The following is a 25896-nucleotide window of genomic DNA, read 5'->3' as shown; positions in this document are numbered from 1 at the left end:
AGAGACACCGTGTTCTTTACTTCATTGGAAAGGAACTTACCTTTACGGGCACACGGGAAAGGAATTAAATGTAAGTTCCTTTCCAATGAAGTAAAGAACACGGTGTCTCTTAGTTTCTCCTGAGAAGGATCATATACACTCCTCTGTTGTATTGGTGGTACAAGTTATATCCAGAGTGTCAGATTCACCCTCTGCACAGCGCTAGTTTCAGACCATTTGTTTTTTGTTCTTATGTGTCAATTTTTTCAAAGTGTTGGATGTACTTTGTGTGTCTGAAACTTGGAGCCTAATTAATTTAGATAGCGCAAGGCTGACCCCATCACCCAGCTGCACTGTATTTTATGAGTATTTACAAATTCGTTCTTTCTTGAGCTCCCTTTCAAAATCCCAAGTCATACGTCAACTCACCCCCTTGGAACGTTTGTGTATTTATTCTCCCATGCGGCAGGGTATTATTTCCATACTTTATGGTTTACTACGTTCTCTGAAGGCAGCGAACATACTTCCCCATGAGCGTAAATGGGAACAGGACCTTGGCCCACCCCCTGCAGAGGACTCATGGGAAATCATTAGGCAAAATGTAGCCCAGTCCTCAATTTCCTCCTTAGTGAAGGAAAATTCCTATAAAGTCTATACTAGATGGTATCGGGTCCCTGCAACATTGCATAAGATTTTTCCCGGGTCATCCCCATTGTGTTGGCGTGGGTGCGGCCAGACTGGAGACTTTAAGCACATCTGGTGGTCATGCCCCAAAATATGCACGTTCTGGGCTCAGGTGGAAACCCTCATTGGCTCCATTTTCTACTCGCAAGTAACATTGGGCCCTTGGTCGGCCCTCCTGGGCCTACCTTTGTCCAATCTAGACACCCAGGCGAACAGCCTGGTACTCCAAATTCTACACGCCGCCAGATGTGTGATAGCTAAAATTTGGAAAAAAACCACTCCCCCCCCCCCCCCCCCCCCAGGAGCATGTTGATAGCTAAAATATGGCATATTTCCATGATGGAGAAAATCACGGCCTCCTAACGGGACAGGTCAGAGAAATATAGGAGGATCTGGGATCCTTGGTTCACCTATACTATGCCCTCTACTGCCGGGATGTAAAGTCTACAGTATGGGGGTTCTGCCTCCTGCGACATGCCTATACCCTGTATGTTCCTATGATGATCTCCCACTCTCCCATCCACCCTTCCCCTTTCTTTCTCTCTCTCGTTCTCTTCTTCTTTGACTCTCCTCTCCTATCTTTCTCTTATTTTTCGTTTAAACGCAGAAAAATTGTTGTCGAGATATAGATATATATATATATATATATATATATATATATATATATATATGGTATTGATGATGTACTTCCCTGTTGATGTTACATTTGGTTATTCCCCACGGGATAACATGTATGTGATTTTGAATATTTCATTTGGAGTCATAGGGGTATATGCAATAGCGGGCGAAATCGCGGCAATTATCGCCGTTTTTTCAATTCGACCAAATTCGCCAGGTGAATTCCGGAAGGTGGCTTCCGGAATTCACCATATGCAATGAAAAACGGATTCGCCAGAGTCGCGGGCGAAAATCGGCCGATTTGGCGGATTTTGCCGCGATTTTTAAAAACGGGAAAAAACGGGGAAAAACCCGAAAAAAAAATGGCGTGGGGTCCCCCCTCCAAAGCATAACCAGCCTCGGGCTCATCGAGCTGGTCCTGGTTCTAAAAATGCAGGGGAAAAATCGGGCAGGGATCCCCCGTATTTTTAAAACCAGCACCGGGCTCTGCGCCTGATGCTGGTGCCAAAAATACGGGGGACAAAACGAGTAGGGGTCCCCCGTATTTTTAACACCAGCATCGGGCTCCACTAGCTGGACAGATAATGCCACAGCCGGGGGTCACTTTTATGCCGTGCCCTGCGGCCGTGGCATCAAATATCCAACTAGTCACCCCTGGCCGGGGTACCCTGGGGGAATGGGGACCCCTTCAATCAAGGGGTCCCCCCCCCCCAGCCACCCAAGGGCCAGGGGTGAAGCCCGAGGCTGTCCCCCCCCATCCAATGGGCTGCGGATGGGGGGGCTGATAGCCTTTGTGATAAAAAAAAAGATATTGTTTTTTCCATTAGTACTACAAGTCCCAGCAAGCCTCCCCCGCAAGCTGGTACTTGGAGAACCACAAGTACCAGCATGCGGGAGAAAAACGGGCCCGCTGGTACCTGTAGTACTACTGGGGAAAAAATACCCAAATAAAAACAGGACACACACACCTTGATAGTAAAACTTTATTTCATACACCGACACACACATACTTACCTGTGTTGACACGCCGACTGCAACGATCTCCGACGATCCGAGGGTACCTGTCAAAAAATTATACTCACCTTCCAGCGTCCAGAGGTCCAGAGGTAAATCCACGTACTTTGTAAAAAAACAAACCGAACACCCGCTCCACCGGACTAATGAAAGGGGTCCAATGTTTTCACATTAGAATCCTTTCCCCGAATGCCGGGACATCACGTGACTCCTGTCACTGATGTCCCTTCAGCCAATCAGGAAGCGCTACTGCCGTGGCGCTCACCTGATTGGCTGGACGCCGTCTGTACTCTGACAGCGCCTCGCAAAGCCGCTCCATTACTTTCAATGGTGGGAACTTAGCGGCTAGCGGTGGGGTCACCCGCCGGTCAGCCGCTGACCGGCGGGTGACCTCACCGCTAGCCGCTAAGTTCCCACCATTGAATATAATGGAGGGAGCTGTGCGATGCGCTGTCACAGCGATCAGCCAATCAGGTGAGAGCAACGAAGTTGCGCTTCCTGATTGGCTTAGAGACCTGTCAGTGACAGCTTTCACTGACAGGTCTTATTCGTGGAAAGGTGTCCCATGTGTCAGCATGGGACCCCTTTCAGTCCGTTTTTGGTGCGGGTAAATGCGTTTTATTTTTTTGCCAACTACGTGGATTTATCTCTGGACCCTGGTTAAGGTGAGTATATTGAACTTTGCTTTTCAGGTATCCGTGGATTCTACAGGGAGAAGAGGACCGATGTCGGCGTGTGAACATAGGTAAGTATGTGTGTGTCGGCAGTGTGTAATAAAGTTTTACTGTCGACGGTGTCTGTGTCCTGTTTTTATTTGGGTATTTTTTTTCCATTAGAACTACAGGTACCAGCGGGCCCGTTTTTCTCCCGCATGCTGGTACTTGTGGTTCTCCAAGTACCAGCTTGCAGGGGAGGCTTGCTGGGACTTGTAGTACTAATGGAAAAAACAATATCTTTTTTTTTGAACACAAAGGCTATCAGCCCCCCCATCCGCAGCCCATTGGATGGGGGGGGACAGCCTCGGGCTTCACCCCTGGCCCTTGGGTGGCTGGGGGGGGGGACCCCTTGATTGAAGGGGTCCCCACTCCCCCAGGGTACCCCGGCCAGGGGTGACTAGTTGGATATTTGATGCCACGGCCGCAGGGCACGGCATAAAAGTGACCCCCGGCTGTGGCATTATCTGTCCAGCTAGTGGAGCCCGATGCTGGTGTTAAAAATACGGGGGACCCCTACTCTTTTTGTCCCCCGTATTTTTGGCACCAGCACCAGGCGCAGAGCCCGGTGCTGGTTTTAAAAATACGGGGGATCCCCTGTCAATTTTTTCCCCGCATTTTTAGAACCAGGACCAGCTCAATGAGCCCGAGGCTGGTTATGCTTTGGAGGGGGGACCCCACGCCATTTTTTTTTCTGATTTTACCGTTCCAGCAATAAAAAAATAAAAATAAAAAAATATTTTAAAAAATATAAAAATAATATTTGTGCCTCCCCCAAAAAAAAACAAAAAACCTAATCCCTTCTAATATAAATAGATCTGCTATTCCCAAAAAAAAAAACACAAAAAAAACCATGTTTAAAATTTTTTAAATTGTTTTCACCCTCCAAAGTGTGGCGGAGTGAAAATCGCGAATTTGCTGTCTAAAAGCACTGCAGGCGAATTTCCAAACTTGAATTGAATATGCTGGAGGCGAATTGCAGCATCTGTACCATTGCAGAAAAGGCGAATTCGGAAAAAGGCGAATTGAGAAAAGGCGAATTTTGACGGGCCGTTTTTTTGCGAAAAATGACTGCACTGCATAGGCGAATTGATTTTTGGAGGCGAAAACGGCCCGGAATTCGCCTTTTTTGCCAATTCGCCCGCTATTGCATATACCCCATCATCTCCTGTTTGTCTTGTACCAGCATATTCGACTTCTCTTCAATAAAAATATTGCATAAAAAAAAAAAAAAGAAAGTTTGTGTACATTGAGCCATCAGAAAACAGGTTTCACTATCTCACTCAAAAAATTCCCTATTTTGGAATATTTGGATATGAGGTACTTAACCTGTATCTGCTATCTGTGTGAGGATGCCTCTTCAGTGATATAGTACCTGCAACTGTGTTTTTCTGTATTCCATAGCTCCCTCCATTCCTGATTAAGGGGGTTATTTGGAGATGGATGCAGATCGCAGCATACGCAGCAAGATCTGCATCCATCTCCTAACATGCTGGGGGCCACCTCATAATGTGCATCGAATTAAGGATGACCCCTGCCAGCGCAGTGTTATGTATGCAGGTCAGAGGCTTCATTGAGTACAACTTATGGAGAGAACACTCTTCAAATATGGCTGTAACTTTTCAACTGTTTTATATATAAACAAAATTGAGCCAGGCATTAATAGCTGTTAAAATTCCCTACACAAAGTTCCCTCCATCACACTATAACTCAATGTAGTATGCACAAAATGTTGTCTCAAGCCAGAAAAAATACTGAATGATCTGGTGATGCCAGACTTTTGGTCACCACTGCCCTCTGCACAAAGAGGACATGCATTTGTTAATTACTTGCTTTGTGGCATTACAATTTTAAATGTACCTTCTTTAATGTAGGTGCGATCACGATGGTTGTGACAAAGCATTTGCTGCAAGTCATCACCTGAAAACGCATGCCAGGAAGCACACAGGTGAGTTGGACATAGATGCACAGTACTTGTGAGTAAACATGGAACGTATTTTCTAAGTGGAATTTTGATGACAGTGTTTAAATGTCTTTTGACAGGGGAAAGACCATTTTTCTGTACCAGTGATGGATGTGAGAAGACCTTTAGCACTCCATACAGTCTAAAAAGTCACATGAAAGGCCATGACCTTGCTGGCTTGGATGATCCATTCCCAAACAATGCAGTGTGTGAGGTACGAAGTTTAACATTTCCATGTGACAAGTAATAGTAATCATATTTAATAAGAATACATTCCATAAACAAATAATAGTAATTTCATTTATATAGCACTTTTCTCAAAAAGGACTCATGGTGCTTTACAGAAATCATGAACATAATACAGAAGCTTAGAATTGCAAAACATCCAGAAAACCATGCTCCTAAAGCAGACCTATCACTGCTGAATTAAAATACTGTCTAACCATTTGCTATTAATTCTTGACTTAGGCACTGACTGATTAATATTAATGAGGCCTGCCCAATATTATTAAATCATTGATTCTTAGTGAATTGATAGACAACATTCTAAGGAACAATACTGTGTGTGTTTTATATGATCTCAAGATACAGGTTTAGGTATGTGTTTTATATTTATATGTAATATCTGTACATCTCAAGATGCTGTGTGCGGGGAGCAGGTGCAGGGTTAGTGGTAGTGTAGGTATTCTGTGGGGGGAGCAGTTGCGGGGTTAGTGGTAGTGTAGGTATTTTGGTTGGGGGGGGCGGGTGAAGGGTTAGTGCTAGTGTAGGTATTGTGTGTGTGTGGGGGGGGAGCTGGTGAAGGGTTATTGGTAGTGTACGTACTGTGTGTGTGTGTGTGCTGGGGGAGCGGGTGCAGGCTTAGTGGTAGTGTAGGTATTGTGTGTGTGTGTGTGTGTGTGGGGGGAGCGGGTGCAGGGTTAGTGGTAGTGTAGGTATTGTGTGTGTGTGTGCGGGGGGAGCGGGTGCAGGGTTAGTGGTAGTGTAGGTATTGTGTGTGGGGGGGAGGGTAGGTGCAGGGTTAGTGGTAGTGTAGGTATTGTGTGTGTGTGTGTGTGTGTGTGTGTGTGTGTGTGTGTGTGTGTGTGTGTGTGTGTGTGTGTGTGTGTGTGTGGGAGGAGTGGGCGCAGGGTTAGTGGTAGTGTAGGTATTGTGTGGGTGGGGTGGGGAGCGGGTGCAGGGTTAGTGGTAGTGGGGTTCAGAGTTAGGTATAGTACCTGACCTGTGCCCAGCCGGCTCCTTGGAAGATCTCTCTGCTGTCTGCGACATTGGAGAGAAGAACTGGAGGTAGCTCTTCAGAAGGTGAGTAATAGGACTAAATATGCTAATTGGAAACTTCCTATCTCTCACTTAGTCATTGGGGGGGGGGGTTGCACAAGCAGTTCCAGGGCAATTTCTGACCATTTTTCCTGAAAATATGGACTTTAGGGAAAATTGGTCATGATCTGGGGGGGAAGAAACCTCACCGCTCAAAAAACCAAAAACCGCCACTGGATTGGATAGCAAAAATTGTGCACCCGCAAGAAAAACCCAGGAGGTGCGGGATTTTTGCTATTCTAACTACGAATACGTCCCATAGAGTGATGGTTGTTTTATACCAAGCACACGTAATTTGCCAATACAGGTTGAGTATCCCATATCCAAATATTCCGAAATACGGAATATTCCGAAATACGGACTTTTTTGACTGAGAGTGAGATAGTGAAAACTTTGTTTTTTGATGGCTCAATGTACACAAACTTTGTTTGATACACAAAGTTATTAAAGATATTGTATTAAATGACCTTCAGGCTGTGTGTATAAGGTGTATATGAAACATAAATGAATTGTGTGAATGTAGACACACTTTGTTTAATGCACAAAGTTACAAAAAATATTGGCTAAAATGACCTTCAGGCTGTGTGTATAAGGTTAATATGTAACATAAATGCATTCAGTGCTTAGATTTAGGTCCCATCACCATGATATCTCAATATGGTATGCAATTATTCCAAAATACGGAAAAATCCGATATCCAAAATACCTCTGGTCCCAAGCATTTTGGATAAGGGATACTCAACCTGTAGTACATTGGTAGCTCTTCACACATTACATTAACTTATGAATGAATGTAGATGTAATACAGTCAGTATGATGAGCATAGGGCGGTGCCTGCCCACAGCGCTTTCATGGTGTGTGTTGTGTTGAAGCTTTTTGTACCATTCCTCTGTGTAACTGTGTGTATAACCCACTTGGATCCATTACATTGTAATATAGTAATTGCACACTGCTGTGTGCTCGGTGCCAGCCCTTATCTATAAATGAGTGACTGATAGTCATTACTAGCCTTTCTGTGACTGACCTCAATGTTGTAACAAAGAACAAATATTTGTTGTTTTATATTTCAGGATGCAAACCATTGGCTCTGTCTTAGTGATTTAAGCACTTTATCCACAGATTCTGAACTGCGGGAAAATGTTGATGCAGTAAGTATTTTGGTAAAGTGCACATTTATATATCATTAGCATGATTGTTTTGTTGTGTATTTTAGTTCTATCATTAATAGTGGTATGCATAACATACAACTGGCTACTTTACACTTGTCCTGTGGCTCTTATGTTCAAAGGTTTGAGTCAGTATTTCAGGAATTTTACTAAGCTATGCCTTTAAAATATCTATAATGTGCAAGTTGCAGAGTATAAGATTAATGCAAAGCATTCCTGGCGGTGTCACAGAGGGTATGACAACAGAAAAATTCTGGGAGTAATGGAAGTTGGAACCTAATTGGCATCAGTGTTTGTTACACATGTTCTGAAAGACTGTATCTGCACACACTGTGGAGACATTGGGGCTGATTTAGAGTTGCACACAGGTCAGCTGCAGAGTTGCATGCTCTGAAATCCAAATGTTACTTGTAATCAGAAAGAAGCGCATCTGTGTAGCTGTCAGCCTTATATGGGAGCAGATCCTGTTGTGACTGCGACTCCATACGCAGTGGTCCTGCAAAATTATGCAAATGTCGCAGCCATGGGGATTTGTACTGCCACCAGTGGTGTCTCAAAGATGCACATATCAGTCGCACCATTGATCATCTGAGCGACCCTATGGTCAAAAGTAAGCTGTTGGGGCCATTGAAACTGCAAACACAGATGCAGCTGCAGTCTAAGACGTATCCCTGAAATGTTCGCGACACGCCTGCATTTGATTCACTGCCCCCTCACGTTACCTCACACATATGCTCACCGTCGGTCACTGCATACAAATCCTCCCTGCCACCGCCGTCTGTAATCAACAAGTGCTCTCCTATTTCTCTGACGTCCTAGTGGATGCTGGGGACTCCGTCAGGACCATGGGGAATAGCGGCTCCGCAGGAGACAGGGCACAAAAGTAAAAGCTTTAGGATCAGGTGGTGTGCACTGGCTCCTCCCCCCATGACCCCCCTCCAAGCCTCAGCCAGTTAGATTTTTGTGCCCGGCCGAGAAGGGTGCAATCTAGGTGGCTCTCCTAAAGAGCTGCTTAGAGTAAAAGTTTTGTTAGGTGTTTTATTTTCAGTGAGTCCTGCTGGCAACAGGCTCACTGCATCGAGGGACTTAGGGGAGAGAAGTGAACTCACCTGCGTGCAGGATGGATTGGCTTCTTAGGCTACTGGACACCATTAGCTCCAGAGGGAGTCGGAACACAGGTCTCACCCTGGGGTTCGTCCCGGAGCCGCGCCGCCGACCCCCTTGCAGATGCCGAAAAGTGAAGAGGTCCAGAAACCGGCGGCAGAAGACTTTTCAGTCTTCATAAGGTAGCGCACAGCACTGCAGCTGTGCGCCATTGTTGTCAGCACACTTCATAGCAACGGTCACTGAGGGTGCAGGGCGCTGGGGGGGGGGCGCCCTGGGCAGCAATGATAGTACCTTATTCTGGCTAAAAATACATCACATATAGCCCCTGGGGGCTATATGGATGTATTTAACCCCTGCCAGGTCTCAGAAAAACGGGAGAAGAAGCCCGCCGAAAAGGGGGCGGGGCCTATTCTCCTCAGCACACCGCCATTTTCCCTCACAGAAATGCTGGTGGGAAGGCTCCCAGGCTCTCCCCTGCACTGCACTACAGAAACAGGGTTAAAACAGAGAGGGGGGGCACTTATTTGGCGATATGACTATATATATTAAAATGCTATAAGGGAAAAACACTTATATAAAGGTTGTCCCTGTATAATTATAGCGTTTTTGGTGTGTGCTGGCAAACTCTCCCTCTGTCTCCCCAAAGGGCTAGTGGGGTCCTGTCCTCTATCAGAGCATTCCCTGTGTGTGTGCTGTGTGTCGGTACGTGTGTCGACATGTATGAGGACGATGTTGGTGAGGAGGCGGAGCAATTGCCTGTAATGGTGATGTCACTCTCTAGGGAGTCGACACCGGAATGGATGGCTTATTTAAGGAATTACGTGATAATGTCAACACGCTGCAAGGTCGGTTGACGACATGAGACGGCCGGCAAACCAATTAGTACCTGTCCAGGCGTCTCAAACACCGTCAGGGGCGTTAAAACGTCCTTTTACCTCAGTCGGTCGACACAGACACGGACACTGACTCCAGTGTCGACGGTGAAGAAACAAACGTATTTTCCTGTAGGGCCACACGTTACTTGTTAAGGGCAATGAAGGAGGTGTTACATATTTCTGATACTACAAGTACCACAAAAAAGGGTATTATGTGGAGTGTGAAAAAACTACCTGTAGTTTTTCCTGAATCAGATAAATTAAATGAAGTGTGTGATGATGCGTCGGTTTCCCCCGATAGAAAATTATTGGCGGTATACCCTTTCCCGCCAGAAGTTAGGGCACGTTGGGAAACACCCCTTAGGGTGGATAAGGCGCTCACACGCTTATCAAAACAAGTGGCGGTACCGTCTCCAGATAGGGCCGCCCTCAAGGAGCCAGCTGATAGGAGGCTGGAAAATATCCTAAAAAGTATATACACACATACTGGTGTTATACAGCGACCAGCGATCGCCTCAGCCTGGATGTGCAGCGCTGGGGTGGCTTGGTCGGATTCCCTGACTTAAAATATTGATACCCTTGACAGGGACAGTATTTTATTGACTATAGAGCATTTAAAGGATGCATTTCTATATATGCGAGATGCACAGAGGGATATTTGCACTCTGGCATCAAGAGTAAGTGCGATGTCCATATCTGCCAGAAGTTGTTTATGGACACGACAGTGGTCAGGTGATGCAGATTCCAAACGGCACATGGAAGTATTGCCGTATAAAGGAGAAAAAGACAACGTCTTTTCAGCCTCAGTCCTTTCGTCCCCATAAGGGCAAGGGGGCAAAAGGCCAGTCATATCTGCCATGGGATAGAGGAAAGGGAGGAAGACTGCAGCAGGCAGCCCATTCCCAGAAACAGAAGCCCTCCACCGCTTCTGCCAAGTCCTCAGCATGACGCTGGGGCCGTACAAGCGGACTAAGGTGCGGTGGGTGGGGGTCGTCTCAAGAGTTTCAGCACGCAGTGGGCTCACTCGCAAGTGGACCCCTGGATCCTACAAGTAGTATCCCAGGGGTACAGATTGGAAATTCGAGACGTCTCCCCCTCGCAGGTTCCTGAAGTCTGCTTTACCAACGTCTCCCTCCGACAGGGAGGCAGTAGTGGAAACAATTCACAAGCTGTATTCCCAGCAGGTGATAATCAAAGTACCCCTCCTACAACAAGGAAAGGGGTATTATTCCACACTATATTGTGGTACTGAAGCCAGACGGCTCGGTGAGACCTATTCTAAATCTGAAATAGTTGAACACTTACATACAAAGGTTCAAATCAAGATGGAGTCACTCAGAGCAGTGATAGCGAACCAGGAAGAAGGGGACTATATGGTGTCCTGGGACATCAGGGATGCTTACCTCCATGTCCCAATTTGCCCTTCTCACCAAGGGTACCTCAGGTTCGTGGTACAGAACTGTCACTATCAGTTTCAGACGCTGCCGGTTGGATTGTCCACGGCACCCCGGGTCCTTACCAAGGTAATGGCCGAAATGATGATTCTTCTTCAAAGAAAATGGACGATCTCCTGATAGGGGCAAGGTCCAGAGAACAGTTGGAGGTCGGAGTAGCACTATCTCAAGTAGTTCTACGACAGCACGGGTGGATTCTAAATATTCCAAAACCGCAGCTGTTTCCGACGACACGTCTGCTGTTCCTAGGGATGATTCTGGACACAGTCCAGAAAAAGGTGTTTCTCCCGGAGAAGAAAGCCAGGGAGTTATCCGAGCTAGTCAGGAACCTCCTAAAACCAGGAAAAGTGTCAGTGCATCATTGCACAAGGGTCCTGGGAAAAATGGTGGCTTCTTACGAAGCGATTCCATTCGGTAGATTTCACGCAAGAACTTTTCAGTGGGATCTGCTGGAAAAATGGTCCGGATCGCATCTTCAGATGCATCAGCGGATAACCCTGTCTCCAAGGACAAGGGTGTTTCTTCTGCGGTGGCTGCAGAGTGCTCATCTACTAAAGGGCCGCAGATTCGGCATTCAGGACTGGGTCCTGGTGACCACGGATGCCAGCCTGAGAGGCTGGGGAGCAGTCACACAGGGAAAAAATTTCCAGGGAGTGTGATCAAGTCTGGAGACTTCTCTCCACATGAATATAGTGGAGCTAAGGGCAATTTACAATGTTCTAAGCTTAGGAAGACCTCTGCTTCAAGGTCAGCCGGTATTGATCCAGTGGGACAACATCACGGCAGTCGCCCACGTAAACAGACAGGGCGGCACAAGAAGCAGGAGGGCAATGGCAGAAACTGCAAGGATTCTTCGCTGGGCGAAAAATCATGTGATAACACTGTCAGCAGTGTTCATTCCGGGAGTGGACAACTGGGAAGCAGACTTCCTCAGCAGGCACGACCTCCACCCGGGAGAGTGGGGACTTCATCGGGAAGTATTCCACATGATTGTGAACCGTTGGGAAAGACCAAAGGTGGACATGATGGCGTCCCGCCTGAACAAAAAACTGGACAGGTATTGCGCCAGGTCAAGAGACCCTCAAGCAATATCTGTGGACGTTCTGGTAACACCGTGGGTGTACCAGTTGGTGTATGTGTTCCCTCCTCTGCTTCTCATAACCAAGGTACTGAGAATTATAAGACGTAGAGGAGTAAGAACTATACTCGTGGCTCCGGATTGGCCAAGAAGGACGTGGCACCCGGAACTTCAAGAAATGCTCACAGAGGACTCATGGCCTCTGCCGCTAAGAAGGGACTTGCTTCAGCAAGTACCAGGTCTGTTCCAAGACTTACCGCGGCTGCGTTTGACGGCATGGCGGTGGAACGCCAGATCCTAAGGGAAAAAGGCATTCCGGAAGAGGTCATTCCTACCCTGGTCAAAGCCAGGAAGGAGGTGACCGCAAAACATTATCACCACATGTGGCGAAAATATGTTGCGTGGTGTGAGGCCAGGAAGGCCCCACGAAGAAATTTCAACTCGGTCGATTCCTGCATTTCCTGCAAACAGGAGTGTCTATGGGCCTCAAATTGGGGTCCATTAAGGTTCAAATTTCGGCCCTGTCAATTTTCTTCCAGAAAGAATTGGCTTCAGTTCCTGAAGTCCAGAAGTTTGTCAAGGGAGTATTGCATATACAACCCCCTTTTTGTGCCTCCAGTGGCACTGTGGGATCTCAACGTAGTTCTGGGATTCCTCAAATCACATTTTAAACCGCTCAAATCTGTGGATTTGAAATATCTCACATGAAAAGTGACCATGCTGTTGGCCCTGGCCTCGGCCAGGCGAGTGTCAGAATTGGCGGCTTTGTCCCACAAAAGCCATATCTGATTGTCCATTCGGACAGGGCAGAGCTGCGGACTCGTCCCCAGTTTCTTCCTAAGGTGGTGTCAGCGTTTCACCTGAACCAGCTTATTGTGGTACCTGCGGCTACTAGGGACTTGGAGGACTCCAAGTTGCTAGATGTTGTCAGGGCCCTGAAAATATAGGTTTCCAGGACGGCTGGAGTCAGGAAAACTGACTCGCTGTTATCCTGTATGCACCCAACAAACTGGGTGCTCTTGCTTCTAAGCAGACGATTGCTCGTTGGATTTGTAGCACATTTCAACTTGCACATTCTGTGGCAGGCCTGCCACAGCCTAAATCTGTCAAGGCCCATTCCACAAGGAAGGTGGGCTCATCCTGGGCGGCTGCCCGAGGGGTCTCGGCATTACAACTCTGCCGAGCAGCTACGTGGTCGGGGGAGAACACGTTTGTAAAATTCTACAAATTTGATACCCTGGCTAAAGAGGACCTGGAGTTCTCTCATTCGGTGCTGCAGAGTCATCCGCACTCTCCCGCCCGTTTGGGAGCTTTGGTATAATCCCCATGGTCCTGACGGAGTCCCCAGCATCCACTAGGACGTCAGAGAAAATAAGATTTTACTTACCGATAAATCTATTTCTCGTAGTCCGTAGTGGATGCTGGGCGCCCATCCCAAGTGCGGATTGTCTGCAATACTTGTACATAGTTATTGTTACAAAAATCGGGTTATTATTGTTGTGAGCCATCTTTTCAGAGGCTCCGCTGTTATCATGCTGTTAACTGGGTTCAGATCACAGGTTGTACAGTGTGATTGGTGTGGCTGGTATGAGTCTTACCCGGGATTCAAAATCCTTCCTTATTGTGTACGCTCGTCCGGGCACAGTATCCTGGCTGAGGCTTGGAGGGGGGTCATGGGGGGAGGAGCCAGTGCACACCACCTGATCCTAAAGCTTTTACTTTTGTGCCCTGTCTCCTGCGGAGCCGCTATTCCCCATGGTCCTGACGGAGTCCCCAGCATCCACTACGGACTACGAGAAATAGATTTATCGGTAAGTAAAATCTTATTTTCCTGCTGGGCAATCCTTGGCCAGTTTGTGACTCGTATAAAGCACACACTTCTAAATAATCAAATATTCATTACTGCAGTGCTGGGGTCATAATACTCTCAGTAATAGTAATAAACAAAAACAGTTGTTACTCCCAGGATCTATTTAATACTGCAATCCAGTGACTGGCTGCTCAGAACAGTGTTTTTTAGGGTATGTCAAAGTTCTATTATTATTATCATTTCTCTTACGTCCTAGAGGATACTGGAGTTCCATTTAGTACCATGGGGTATAGAAGGGTCCACTAGGAACTATGTGCACTTTAAGAATATGATAGTGTGGGCTGGCTCCTCCCTCTATGCCCCTCCTACCAGGCTCAGTTTAGAAAATGTGTCCGGAGGAGCCGGTCATGCTTATGGAAGCTCATGAAGAGGTTTTTTTGCATTTATTTTATATGTTTGTTATTTTTAGGCAGGGCTGGATGGCACCAGCCTGCCTGCTTCGTAGGACTTAGGGGGAAGGGGGAACAGGCCCAACCTCTTGAAGGGTTAATGGTCCCGTTCCCTGCTGGCAGGACACTGAGTTCCTGAGGGAACTATTCGCAAGCCTCACCACAGCAAGAGCACATTCCCGCAGTACGCCGCTACCCCTACAGAGCCAGAAGAATGAAGAGTGGTGAGTACTAAGCCGGCATGGGGGTACAGAGACGCACGGCTTCTAACCGGGTTGGAAAGCGTCTCCAGACACAGTACACAGCAGCGTATCAGTATACAGTACCCACACTGGCAAAAACGGCCTTAAAACGTTTCTCTATCGTCCTAGTGGATGCTGGGGTTCCTGAAAGGACCATGGGGAATAGCGGCTCCGCAGGAGACAGGGCACAAAAGTAAAGCTTTCCGATCAGGTGGTGTGCACTGGCTCCTCCCCCTCTGACCCTCCTCCAAGCCAGTTAGATTTTTGTGCCCGGCCGAGAAGGGTGCAATCTAGGTGGCTCTCCTAAAGAGCTGCTTAGAAAAGTTTAGCTTAGGTTTTTTATTTTACAGTGAGTCCTGCTGGCAACAGGATCACTGCAACGAGGGACTTAGGGGAGAAGAAGTGAACTCACCTGCGTGCAGGATGGATTGGCTTCTTGGCTACTGGACATCAGCTCCAGAGGGACGATCACAGGTACAGCCTGGATGGTCACCGGAGCCTTGCCGCCGGCCCCCTTGCAGATGCTGAAGTAAGAAGAGGTCCAGAATCGGCGGCAGAAGACTCCTCAGTCTTCTAAAGGTAGCGCACAGCACTGCAGCTGTGCGCCATTTTCCTCTCAGCACACTTCACACGGCAGTCACTGAGGGTGCAGGGCGCTGGGAGGGGGGCGCCCTGGGAGGCAAATGAATACCTATTTTGGCTAAAAATACCTCACATATAGCCTCCGGAGGCTATATGGAGATATTTAACCCCTGCCAGAATCCGTTAAGAGCGGGAGACGAGGCCGCCGAAAAAGGGGCGGGGCCTATCTCCTCAGCACACAGCGCCATTTTCCCTCACAGAAAGGCTGGAGGGAAGGCTCCCAGGCTCTCCCCTGCACTGCACTACAGAAACAGGGTTAAAACAGAGAGGGGGGGCACTAATTTGGCGTTAGAAATATATAAAAAAGATGCTATAAGGGAAAACACTTATATAAGATTGTCCCTATATAATTATAGCGTTTTTGGTGTGTGCTGGCAAACTCTCCCTCTGTCTCTCCAAAGGGCTAGTGGGTCCTGTCCTCTATCAGAGCATTCCCTGTGTGTGTGCTGTGTGTCGGTACGTGTGTGTCGACATGTAGGAGGACGATGTTGGTGAGGAGGCGGAGCAATTGCCTGTAATGGTGATGTCACTCTCTAGGGAGTCGACACCGGAATGGATGGCTTATTTAGGGAATTACGTGATAATGTCAACACGCTGCAAGGTCGGTTGACGACATGAGACGGCCGACAAACAATTAGTACCGGTCCAGACGTCTCAAAAACACCGTCAGGGGTTTTAAAACGCCCGTTTACTTTAGTCGGTCGACACAGACACAGACAGGGACACTGAATCCAGTGTCGACGGTGAATAAACAAACGTATTCCTTATTAGGGCCACACGTTAAAGGCAATGAAGGAGGTGTTACATATTTCTGATACTACAAGTACCACAAAAGAGGGTATTATGTGGGATGTGAAAAAACTACCATAGTTTTTCCTGAATCAGATAAATTAAATAAAGTGTGTGATGATGCGTGGGTTCCCCCCGATAGAAAATTATGGGCGGTATACCCTTTCCCGCCAGAAGTTAGGGCGCGTTGGGAAACACCCCTTAGGGTGGATAAGGCGCTCACACGCTTATCAAAACAAGTGACGGTACCGTCTATAGATAGGGCCGTCCTCAAGGACCAGCTGACAGGAGGCTGGAAAATATCATAAAAAGTATATACACACATACTGGTGTTATACTGCGACCAGCGATCGCCCCAGCCTGGATGTGCAGAGCTGGGGTGGCTTGGTCGGATTCCCTGACTAAAAATATTGATACCCTTGACAGGGACAGTATTTTATTGACTATAGAGCATTTAAAGGATGCATTTCTATATATGCGAGATGCACAGAGGGATATTTGCACTCTGGCATCATGAGTAAATGCGATGTCCATAACTGCCAGAAGATGTTATAGACACGACAGTGGTCAGGTGATGCAGATTCCAAACGGCACAAAGGTGTATTGCCGTATAAAGGAAGAGGAGTTATTTGGGGTCGGTCCATCGGACCTGGTGGCCACGGCAACTGCTGGAAAATCCACAGTTTTTTACCCTAAGTCACATCTCTGCAGAAAAAGACACCGTCTTTTCAGCCTCAGTCCTTTCGTCCCTATAAGATCATATCTGCCCAGGGATAGAGGAAAGGGAAGAAGACTGCAGCAGGCAGCCCATTCCCAGGAACAGAAGCGTTCCACCGCTTCTGACAAGTTCTCAGCATGGCGCTGAGACCGTACAGGACCCCTGGATCCTACAAGTAGTATCCCAGGGGTACAGATTGGAATGTCGAGACGTTTCCCCTTCGCAGGCTCCTGAAGTCTGCTTTACCAAGGTCTCCCTCCGACAAGGAGGCAGTATGGAAAAAAAAAAATTCACAAGCTGTATTCCCAGCAGGTGATAATTAAATTACCCCTCCTACTACAAGAAAAGGGGTATTATTCCACACTATATTGTGGTACTGAAGCCAGAAGGCTAGGTGAGACTTATTCTAAAAAATTTTTTTTGAACACTTACAAAGGTTCAAATCAAGATGGAGTCACTCAGAGCAGTGATAACGAACCAGGAAGAAGGGGACTATATAGTGTCCCGGGACATCAGGGATGCTTACCTCTATGTCCCAAATTTGCCCTTCTCACTAAGGGTACCTCAGGTTCGTGGTGCAGAACTGTCACTATCAGTTTCAGACGCTGCCGTTTGGATTGTCCACGGCACCCCGGGTCATTACCAAGGTAATGGCCGAAATGATGATTCTTCTTCGAAGAAAAGGCGTCTTAATTATCCCTTACTTGGACGATCTCCTGATAAGGGCATAGTCCAGGGAACAGTTGGAGGTCGGAGTAGCACTATCTCGGATACTGCTACAACAGCACGGGTGGATTCTAAATATTCCAAAATCGCAGCTGATCCCGACGACACGTCTGCTGTGCCTAGGGATGATTCTGGACACAGTCCAGAAAAAGGTGTTTCTCCCGGAAGAGAAAGCCAGGGAGTTATCCGAGCTAGTCAGGAACCTCCTAAAAACAGTGCATCATTGCACAAGGGTCCTGGTAAAAAAATGGTGGCTTCCTACGAAGCAATTCCATTCGGCAGATTTCACGCAAGAACTTTTCAGTGGGATCTGCTGGACAAATGGTCCGGATCGCATCTTCAGATGCATCAGCGGATAACCCTATATCCAAGGACAAGGGTGTCTCTCCTGTGGTGGTTATAGAGTGCTCATCTTCTAGAGGGCCGCAGATTCGGCATTCAGGATTGGATGCTGGTGACCACGGAGCCCAGCCCGAGAGGCTGGGGAGCAGTCACACAAGGAAAAAATTTCCAGGGAGTGTGATCAAGTCTGGAGACTTTTCTCCACATAAATATACTGGAGCTAAGGGTAAATTTATAATGCTCTAAGCTTAGCAAGTCCTCTGCTTCAAGGTCAGCCGGTTTTGATCCAGTGGGAAAAACATCACGGCAGTCGCCCACGTAAACAGACAGGGCGACACAAGAAGCAGGAGGGCAATGGCAAAAACTGCAAGGACTTTTCGCTGGGCGGAAAATCATGTGATAGCACTGTCAGCAGTGTTTCATCCCGGGAATGGAAACTGGGAAGCAGACTTCCTCAGCAGGCACGACCTCCACCCGGGAGAGTGGAAACTTCATCGGGAAGTTTTTTCCACATGATTGTAAACCGTTGGGAAATACCAAAGGTGGACATGATGGCGTCCCGTCTGAACAAAAAACGGGACAGGTATTGCGCCAGGTCAAGAGACCCTCAGGCAATAGCTGTGGACGTTCTGGTAACACCGTGGGTGTACCAGTCGGTGTATGTGTTCCCTCCTCTGCTTCTCATACCTAAGGTGCTGAGAATTATAAGACGTAGAGGAGTAAGAACTATACTCATGGCTCCGGATTGGCCAAGAAGGACTTGGTACCCGGAACTTCAAGAGATGCTTATAGAGGTCTTATGGCCTCTGCCGCTAAGAAGGGACTTGCTTCAGCAAGTACCATGTCTGTTCCAAGACTTACCGCAGCTGCGTTTGTCGGCATGGCAGTGGAAAGCCGGATCCTAAGGGAAAAAGGCATTCCAGAAGAGGTCATTCCTACCCTGGTCAAAGCCAGAAAGGAGGTGACCGCACAACATTATCACCACATGTGGCGAAAATATGTTGCGTGGTGTGAGGCCAGGAAGGCCCCACAAAGAAATTTCAACTCGGTCGTTTCCTGCATTTCCTGCAAACAGGAGTGTCTATGGGCCTCAAATTGGGGTCCATTAAGGTTCAAATTTCGGCCCTGTCGATTTTCTTCCAGAGAGAATTAGCTTCAGTTCCTGAAGTCCAGAAGTTTGTCAAGGGAGTATTGCATATACAACCCCCTTTTGTGCCTCCAGTGGCACTGTGGGATCTCAACGTAGTTCTGGGATTCCTCAAATCACATTGGTTTAAAACCAGTCAAATCTGTGGATTGAAGCATCTCACATGAAAAGTGACCATGCTCTTGGCCCTGGCCTGGACCAGGCGAGTGTCAAATTGGTGGTTTTTTCTCAAAAAAGCCCATATCTGTTTGTCCATTCGGACAGGGCAGAGCTGCGGACTCGTCCCCAGTTCTCTCCCTAAGGTGGTGTCAGTGTTTCACCTGAACCAGCTTATTGTGGTGCCTTGCACCTACTAGGGACTTGGAGGACTCCAAGTTGCTAGATGTTGTCAGGGCCCTGAAAATATGTTCCAGGACGGCTGGAGTCAGGAAAACTGACTTGCTGTTATCCTGTATGCACCCAACAAACTGGGTGCTCTTGCTTCTAAGCAGACTATTGCTAGTTGGATGTGTAATACAATTCAGCTTGCACATTCTGTGGCAGGCCTGCCACAGCCAAAATATGTAAATGCCCATTCCACAAGGAAGGTGGGCTCATCTTGGGCGGCTGCCCGAGGGGTCTCGGCTTTACAACTTTGCCGAGCAGCTACTTGGTCAGGGGCAAACACGTTTGCTAAATTCTACAAATTTGATACCCTGGCTAAGGAGGACCTGGAGTTCTCTCATTCGGTGCTGCAGAGTCATCCGCACTCTCCCGCCCGTTTGGGAGCTTTGGTATAATCCCCATGGTCCTTTCAGGAACCCCAGCATCCACTAGGACGATAGAGAAAATAAGAATTTACTTACCGATAATTCTATTTCTCGGAGTCCGTAGTGGATGCTGGGCGCCCATCCCAAGTGCGGATTATCTGCAATACTTGTACATAGTTACAAAAATCGGGTTATTATTGTTGTGAGCCATCTTTTCAGAGGCTCCGCTGTTATCATACTGTTAACTGGGTTTAGATCACAAGTTGTACGGTGTGATTGGTGTGGCTGGTATGAGTCTTACCCGGGATTCAAAATTCCTCCCTTATTGTGTACGCTCGTCCGGGCACAGTACCTAACTGGCTTGGAGGAGGGTCATAGGGGGAGGAGCCAGTGCACACCACCTGATCGGAAAGCTTTACTTTTGTGCCCTGTCTCCTGCGGAGCCGCTATTCCCCATGGTCCTTTCAGGAACCCCAGCATCCACTACGGACTCCGAGAAATAGAATTATCGGTAAGTAAATTCTTATTTTTTCTCTCCATTTTAAGCACCAGATTACCTCAGCCAGTATAAAAAAGCGGGAAGACCGCGCGCCATTGAAGGGGCGGAGCCTTCACTATGAGAGGATCCAGCAGCTCACCAGCGCCATTTTCCCTCTACTGTGGACACAGACGCTGACTGACAGGGACGCGCAGCTCCTCCGGAGTGACTCCAGTTTACCTCAGCAGTACCAGGGGGTCATAGCAGGGGGAAAGCGATTATTGGTGTACTAAGTCCCCTATCAGGGTACTTAGTCTGCGACCCAGCTAAGCTTGGCATTAGCGATAAGGGCGCGGTGGGGGCTGGCTCCAAATATGTGGACGGCTCTCCCCATTACACTGCGCCCGCCCACTTCTCTGCTGACGGCCGCGGACAGCTGCCGATGACCCCCGTCACTGCTCCCCGGATCTCAGCAGCAGCACTGTCCCTCTCCACTAACATAACTGACACAACTGAGGTATCCGCGGCGATCAGCTCCCGATTGATGTGGGTGAGGTTTTACTATATGTGCAGGAGTACAAAGTCGGTCCCTGCTCCTCATGCTGCCGCCATGGGGCTGTATTTATCCATCTCCATCTGCCACTCTGCACTGGGTTAGAGATGTGGGGGTGTATATATATATTATAAGGCGCAGTCCAGTTAAGTTTAATAGTGAGCCTGCATAACATAAGCATTCCAGACTATTCAACCGATGATGAGCATATATTCTGTATTTATCTTTGTGTGTATGTATGTATATGTATATATATATATATATATGTGTGTGTGTGTGTGTGTGTGTGTGTGTGTGTGTGTATATATATATGTATATATTTTTATTTATTTATTTATTTATTGTATATGTATTTCTGTAGGTGTTTTACAAAACTTCACTACAAATTACATGCTGTGAACGCCATTTTCGAATCCTGTTTCTTCCTCCAGGAATTTGGTGGTGGCCCTACAACACATGGCCACTGGAGGGGGCAGGGGTCTTGGTAGGGTTACTTCAGTAAATCACATACTGACCAGCATATAGTGTGTGCCAGTGGTGCTTTCATGCACACTTCATTTATTTATGTATTTATTTTTGTTAAAATAACTCATTCGTGGCTGTGTATGCATGATCCTAGAACAGCATCCACTTGTACATACGGGTCCCAATTAAGGACCTCTGCCCTCATCCTCCTTGAGTGTCGATGGCTGGTGTAATGGCTAGTTTACAGTCACAGTTGTCCGCTGCACGGTAGAATGTTAGACGGCTAAGACTGGTGTTCAGTAATACCGTCTGAGCAGCCACAGCGCTCACACTAGAACTGTGCAGGGTGTATAATAGTCCATGTATAGTTTATTCCTACAAGTAGTTATTTTTTTGGTCTCCTAGTAAACCCGTTTACTCTGTGTTACAATCTGACGATTCAATGCCAGTCCTGCATATCTCTGGAAACAAATGAGCATTTATTAAATCCAGGTAGACGCTTTCTGTGCAAGTGATTTCTGTCTTACTATCCTTTCCCAAACTAATTTCGTCACCACTGGACTCTTTAGTTTTACAAAGTTAACTATTCCAGTCCCAGCTGTAACAACGCTTTAACACCCATTGCAGCATCAGCTGAGGGCCCTGCTAATGTCCATTTATACTGCAGCAGAAGTGTTGTTTAGACTAGCTTTAGTTGGGGTTTGGGTTAACATGGCTGTAGTTGCATAGGCAACACAGCTCAAGTTAGGCCCACAACAGGGTCATTCCTTATACTGTCTTTTACTTCTAGACTATTGCATTTTGTGAATCAACTGAGTTTTTAGTTCCGGTATCTATTGATGTTGGCCAAGTAAGTTCTCGGTACTATTGCACTGATTAGAAAAATAGTGGCGTTGCCTTATGCTGGCGATATATTATTAAAACAAATTACATTTCGCGGGCTACTGGGGAAAAGTCTGCTTTTCCTACCGTTGCACGCACAAGTTCCTAAAAGAAAATATGCTGTTTTGACACCTCAGTTCTTTCAAATCCGTACTCAACACCCGTACACAGTACATGTTGTAGAGGATGTACTTTTCAACAAATCACTAGCCATTCTCAACACACAAAGCCAGCTGACGCACCAGTGGCATGGCGGCCTTCCAGCCTGTGTCTGCTCTTCGGTTTTGCGCGCATGTCTTCAAACGTTTCATTTGACGTTGTTTCAAACATACACAGATAGGTGGCCCTGCAATTTCGGGTTCAAAGACTACGCAATGCAGTTCAATAGTTTTCCACCGATGCACTTTTTTCAGGACACGTTGGCCTGTGTTAGCAGACAAGAAGGCAGTGTTGTACACCGCTGTTCAGTCTCTCGTGGACTCAGCAGTTTTGATTCATCTAGTACACAAGTTCACAGATTTTATACCAATCTTTTTGTAGTACCAAAGCCGGACAGCTCAGTCATACCTATATTGAACCTAACGGGGCTCAAACAGAATGTCATTTACTACAGATTCAAGATGGAATCGCTGTGGTCAGTGATTGTGGGTCTAAACCACAGGAATTCAGGCTTTCACTGAATCTCAGGATTGCGTACTTACACATTCCAATTTGGCCACTGCACAGGCGTACTTTCGGTTTGCGGTAAAACGAAATCATTATCACTCAGTCACTGCCGCTTGGTCTCTCATCAGTGCCTCTCCTCTGATATTCACAAAGAGATGTCTGTAAAAATGATGTCTGTGATCATGGCTCATCTTAGATCCATCGAAGCGATAATAGTTCCATACTTGAAGAACCTACTCAAGACGTATCAACACATACTCTTTCAACATAACTAATGGCCGTGCAATGGCCTAGTTTTCTCTTACGTCCTAGAGGATGCTGGGGTCCACATTAGTACCATGGGGTATAGATGGGTCCACTAGGAGATACTGGCACTTAAAGAGTTTGTGTGGGCTAGCTCCTCCCTCTATGCCCCTACTACCAGACTCGGTTTAGAAAATGTACCCGGAGGAGCTGGTCACAGCTAGGGGAGCTCCTAGAGCTTCTTTAGTTTTATTTTTTCTAAGAGTTAGTTTAGGCACAGGGAGACTGCTGGCAACAGCCTCCCTGCTTCGTGGGACTATGGTGGGGAGTAGTGTCCGCCTTGAGGGGTCTGAGCCACTATCTCCGCTGACAGGACACTGAGCTCCTGCGAGTGCTGATCGTTAGCCGCTCCAGGCGACCGCTCACTCCCGCTGCATGCCGCCACCCCCTTACAGAGCCAGAAGACTTCGGTGGCGAGTGAGTCACCGGCCCCCCTGGCAAGCGGGGAGCCGGTGTGAAGATGGCGGCATCAGGGTAGGGAGCGCAGTACTAACTGCGCTCCGGGACTCAGCAGTACATAGTGCGGTGCTGTGAGGAGCCCTGAGCCAGCGCCTATACCCTACACTGGCCAGCAAGCCTGTCGGGCTCCCCGTATCGCTGCCAGCAGAAATCCTCAGGCCAGTATAATAAAATGAAGAGCGGGAAGCAGCGCCATGTTCAGGGGGCGGAGCTTCTCAGAGCGGACCCAGCAGCGTTCAGCGCCTTTTTCCTGCCTGCAGTTCCTGAACACAGACACTGACGGGGAGAGCTGTCCTTCCAAGCAACTCCAGCTATCCTGTGCGGTACCAGGGGGTTGTAGAAGGAGGGGATGGGGGGGGGGGGCGGGAGTGGACTGTGTAAAGTCTGTGTAGTCTATTAAGGTACACAGATAGCGTGGTAGTTTGTTAGTTCTACCTCAGAAAGCGCTGTGTGTGGGTTGGCTCCAATCTCTGTGTCTTTCTGTGGCATACTTGGGGGGAAACTGTGTCTGACATTTCCCTGTGGGTGTGTGGGTGTTTAATATCTCACATAGCCATGTCTAGGGACTCTGTGTCTTATGCTGCAGAAGATGTTTCCTCTCAGGAGGGATCCATTCCATGTACACAGGATTGTAATGCTTTGTCTCAGATCCCTATTGTTGAGCCTGAGTGATTAACTTCTATCAAAGGAATGATCTCTCAGATCTCTACTCGGGTAGCTAATACTGAGACTGAAACTCAGGTGTTGAGGAAGTCTATGGCAGTTTGGTCAGGCTCTGTTCCTATTCCTGCAAAATCCCCTAGCATGTTCCCACAGAAAGGTGCATTTGCCCAAATTATGCAAGATGACACAGATACCAATTCTGATACTGCAGACGGTGATGGGAATGTGCTGAGGGGGGCGGCATCCCTTGCTAAGGGCATGCAACTCATGATTGAGGCCATTATAGCTGTGTTAAACATTAATGACACGCCCCCTGAGCAGGTTGAGGAGGCTTACTTCACTGACAATAAGAAAGCCTCGCTAACCTTCCCTGCTTCTAAAGAATTAAACGCTATATTTGAAAAATCCTGGGAAAACCCGGAGAAAAAATTCCAGATCCCAAAATGGGTTCTGGTTGCTTTTCCCTTCCCTGAGGAGTATAGGAAAAAATGGGAAAACCCACCCATTGTTGACGCATCTGTCTCCAGACTGTTTAAAAAGGTGGTTTTACCTATCCCTGGATCTACCGCGTTAAAAGAACCTGCTGATCGTAAGATTGACACTACGCTCAAATCCATTTACACTGCTTCAGGAGTGGCGTTAAGGCCCACTATTGCCTGTGCATGGATTTCTAAAGCCATAGTAAAGCGGTCAGGCACATTACTAGAGGATTTGGATACAATGGATAGAAGTGACATTGAATTGTTTTTACGTAACATACAGGATTCTGCGGGGTTCATGGTGGAATCCATGAAGGACCTGGGTACGCTGACTGCACGGATATCTTCCATGTCGGTCTCAGCCCGCAGGGGACTCTGGCTACGCCAATGGTCTGCAGACGCGGAATCCAGGAGAAGTGTGGAGAACCTACCCTACAAAGGTCGGGCTCTTTTTGGGGAAGCGTTGGATACGTGGATTTCCACGGCAACCGCAGGTAAGTCACCTTTCCTTCCCTCTGCTACACCTTCTACGAAGAAACCATTTTCCTCAGCTGTGTCGCAGTCCTTTCGGACCGCTAAGACAAAAAAGTCCAAGCCTCCTACCACTTTCTTTAGAGGTGGTCGTGCAAAATCCAAAAAGCCTGCACCTGCAGGCTCCCAGGACCAGAAACCTGCTTCTGGTTCCTCAAAATCCTCAGCATGACGGTGGACCGCACAGTCTGGAGGACGGGCTGGTGGGTGCGAGACTCAGACGTTTCAGACACGTCTGGGTGTCATCTGGCCTGGATCCCTGGGTACAGGATATTGTGTCCCAGGGGTACAGGCTGGAGTTTCAAGAACTCCCGCCTCACCGATTCTTCAAATCAAACTTGCCAGCTTTGCTGACAGACAGGGCTATCCTGCAGGAAGCCATCCTATAATTAGAAAAGTCACAGGTCATTGTCCCAGTTCCAACTATCCAAACCTTTTCGTGGTACCGAAACCGGATGGTTCGGTCAGACCAATTTTGAACTTGAAATCGTTGAACCCTTACCTGAGGGTGTTCAAATTCAAAATGGAGTTTCTCAGAGCAGTGATTTCATGTCTGGAGGAGGGAGAGTTTCTGGTATCCCTGGATATCAAGGATGCTTACCTCTACATTCCGATTTGGCTGCCACACCAGGCTTATCTCAGATTTGTACTTTTGGACAGTCACTATCAATTTCAGGCACTGCCATTCGGCCTCTCCACAGCACCGAGGGTGTTCACTAAGGTGATGGCCGAGATGATGCTTCTCCTCTGCAGACAGGGGGTGCACATAATCCCATATCTGGACGATCTGTTGATAAAGGCAACGTCCAGGGAGACGTTGTTGCAGTCCATTGTT

The 25896-nt window shown here is 47.6% G+C and overlaps 1 protein-coding gene across 3 annotated transcripts in view; it reads left to right on the top strand.

The window, feature by feature from the left end:
* MTF1 (metal regulatory transcription factor 1) overlaps positions 1-25896 on the top strand; it is a 144160-nt gene that overhangs the window by 68136 nt on the left and 50128 nt on the right. For all 3 annotated transcript variants that reach the window (XM_063954324.1, XM_063954326.1, XM_063954325.1), the window contains 3 exons: positions 4883-4956; positions 5052-5185; positions 7359-7436. In XM_063954324.1, the coding sequence (XP_063810394.1) occupies positions 4883-4956; positions 5052-5185; positions 7359-7436 (286 nt within the window). The remainder of the gene's footprint in view (positions 1-4882; positions 4957-5051; positions 5186-7358; positions 7437-25896) is intronic.

This window comes from Pseudophryne corroboree, chromosome 2 (genome assembly GCF_028390025.1).
Source record: "Pseudophryne corroboree isolate aPseCor3 chromosome 2, aPseCor3.hap2, whole genome shotgun sequence".
In the NCBI taxonomy this organism is placed as follows: Eukaryota; Metazoa; Chordata; class Amphibia; order Anura; family Myobatrachidae; genus Pseudophryne; species Pseudophryne corroboree.
Note: the sequence above shows the minus strand (reverse complement) of the source record. Positions and strands in the feature narration are given on the sequence as shown.